Genomic DNA, 2,537 nt, shown 5'->3' with positions numbered 1-2,537 from the left:
TCACCAACGCGGAACTGGAAGGAAACAGGTGGCCGCACACGGGATGTATCCAGGAACCGAGTGGCGACAATCTGGGCCCTCGTGGAGCTGGGGTGGTGCGGTCCACACAGCAGGGCACACCTACCCGAAGCTGCCACCGTCTGCGGGAGAACGAAGCGGTCTGTGCCGGCTACTGGGCTTTCCTTCTTTCTCTCCCCGGGTGGAAGCCCGGGGCGCCCTCCCCAGCGCGCCCTCTCCAAAGGCGCGCGCGCCCGGGACTCCGGCTGCGCCCCGCAAACCTCCCGCGTGCAGCTGCCCGTCCGCGCGCCCGCGGCTCTCGGACCTGCCCGCGCTCGGGCTCAGAACTCGCTCTCGCGCCTCTCCGGGCCGGGCCTGCCCGCCGCGTCCAGCCGGTCATCCGGGGCGCAAGCGGAGCGCGCCGACATCGTCCGCGCGGAGAACAGGCTGTCGCGGCGCGCGTCCTGGCTGTCGGTGGGCAGCCGGCCGTAGCCCAGGTAGTCCCGCAGGCGCAGCTGGAACTCGCGCGACGCGAAGTAGTACACGAAGGGGTCCAGGCAGTTGTTGACGCAGCTGAGGCACAGGGTGAGCTTGTACACGTGGTAGTAGCTGCCGCCGTAGAAGAGCCGGCTCACCATGTGCGCCAGCAGCACGAAGTTGTTGGGGGCGAAGCAGGTGACGAAGGCCAGCAGCACCACGGCGGCCAGGCACACGGAGCGCCGCCGCTGCCCGCGGGTGTGGCCCTCGGCGCTGCGCAGCAGTTTGAGGATGGTGGCCGTGTAGCAGGCCACGGTGACCACGAAGGGGATGAGGAAGAGGAGCACGAAGATGGTGAACAGGAACACGGCCCACATGGCCACGCTGGGCAGCATGGTCCTCTTGAGCACGTCGAAGCAGGTGACGATGCCCAGGTCGTCCACGGCGTAGGTGAGGTCGGTGCGCGCCAGCGGGGACAGCGCGGCCAGCAGCAGCAGCCAGGCGCCCGCGCAGGCGGCCAGCGCGTAACGGCGGCGGCGCCAGCGCCCGGCGCTCAGTGGGTACACGACGCCCAGGAAGCGCTCCACGCTGATGCACGTCATGGTGAGGATGCTGGAGTACATGTTGGCGTAGAAGGCCACGGTGACGACGTTGCAGAGCAGGACGCCGAACACCCAGTGGTTGCGGTTGAAGTGGTAGTGGATCTGGAACGGCAGCACGCTGGCCAGCATGAGGTCCGTGACGCTCAGGTTGATCATGAAGATGACGGACGGCGACTTGGGCCCGATGTGGCGGCACAGCACCCACAGCGAGAACAGGTTGCCCGGGATGCTGATGAGCGCCACCAGCGAGTACACCACGGGCAGCGCCACGGCGATCGCCGGGTTCCGCAGCATCTGCAGCGTCGCGTTGTCCGGGCCCGTCATGTTCATGTCCATGGTCGCGGCCGGCGGAGGGCTCCCGGGGGGCCTGAAATGGAGGGGCGGTGAGGGGCGGGCAGGGGAGGGAGGCGCGTCTGCTCGCCTCCCTCCTCCTCCTCCCCTCCTCTGTCTCTCGGTCTCCCTTCCTTCCTTCCCTCCCTCCCTTCCTTCCCTCCCTCCCTCCTTCCCTCCCACCCTCCTTCCCTCCTTCCCTCCCTCCCTCCCTCCTTCCTTCCTTCCCTCCCTCCCTCCCTTCCTTCCCTCCTTCCTTCCTTCCCTTCCTTCCCTCCCTCCCTCCTTCCTTCCTTCCCTCCTTCCTTCCTTCCCTTCCTTCCCTCCCTCCCTCCTTCCCTCCCTCCTTCCTTCTCTCCCTCCTTCCCCTTCCTACCTCCCTTTTTCCTGCCTGTTATTCTCCCACCAGATCGCCAAATTTCAACAAATGTTAAAACTCTGGCACAAACAGAAAAGCACACGCAACACATAAGAGCCACCTGCAAATCAACCACCCAGAAACAGGGCTGCTCAGAGACAGAGGCTGCCCTGGGCCCCACGAGGCAGCCACAGCCAGGGCTGGGCTGTCAGGAGCTCAGTGACAGGGCCCCCTCCTGTGTGCCAGGATTGGGACCCTGGCCAGCGGAACCCTGGCCCTTCCTTTTCTCCTTCCTCCTTTCCACGTGGAAGTGCAGGGTGTGTGCTGCGAGGCCTGGCGCAGGGGCTTCCCCCCTGGGCCCATGAGGACGTCTGCAGTGCAGCAGTTACAAAGTTGCACAGTGAGTAACCCCGAAAGCAACCTTGTTTACAGCTGCACAATCGTTGCTTTTGGTCACCCTACACCTGCGCAGAATCTTCCAGAGGTTGTTTTTGGCCGCTTTGAGCCGGTTCCTCATTTGCACTTGTTGAGGAAGTCAGGGGGCCCTGCTAAATCCTCTGGCCACAGGGGGGCGCTGTGCCTGCAGTATCGGGGACCCAGGTGACCATGGCCCCCCTGACTTTGGACTCCTGCCTTCTCCCTTCTTCACCAGGCTACCCGACCTCCAGGGGGCTGTGGAGACCACTGACCGCCACACTCCCTGCCCGGACGGGCCAGGGGGTCCTGGGCTGGGGTCCACTCAGACCACAGGGAAAACGCTCTGTCTTCTTCCG

At 65.4% G+C, this 2,537-nt stretch overlaps 1 protein-coding gene across 1 annotated transcript; it reads right to left on the bottom strand.

The window, feature by feature from the left end:
• Positions 1 to 338: 338 nt before the first annotated feature.
• P2RY8 (P2Y receptor family member 8) lies at positions 339 to 1,412 on the bottom strand. The gene has a single exon (XM_069463081.1). It carries the CDS (start codon positions 1,410 to 1,412, stop codon positions 339 to 341), a length of 1,074 nt encoding a protein of 357 aa, XP_069319182.1.
• Between the last annotated feature and the right edge of the window lie 1,125 nt (positions 1,413 to 2,537).

This window comes from Eulemur rufifrons, chromosome 30 (genome assembly GCF_041146395.1).
Source record: "Eulemur rufifrons isolate Redbay chromosome 30, OSU_ERuf_1, whole genome shotgun sequence".
Classification (NCBI taxonomy): domain Eukaryota; kingdom Metazoa; phylum Chordata; class Mammalia; order Primates; family Lemuridae; genus Eulemur; species Eulemur rufifrons.
This window is presented reverse-complemented; position numbering and strand designations above follow the sequence as displayed.

Coding starts and splice junctions, on each gene's coding strand:
- P2RY8 (XM_069463081.1), bottom strand. CDS start 1,412: ATGGACATGAACATGACGGGCCCGGACAACGCGACGCTGCAGATGCTG.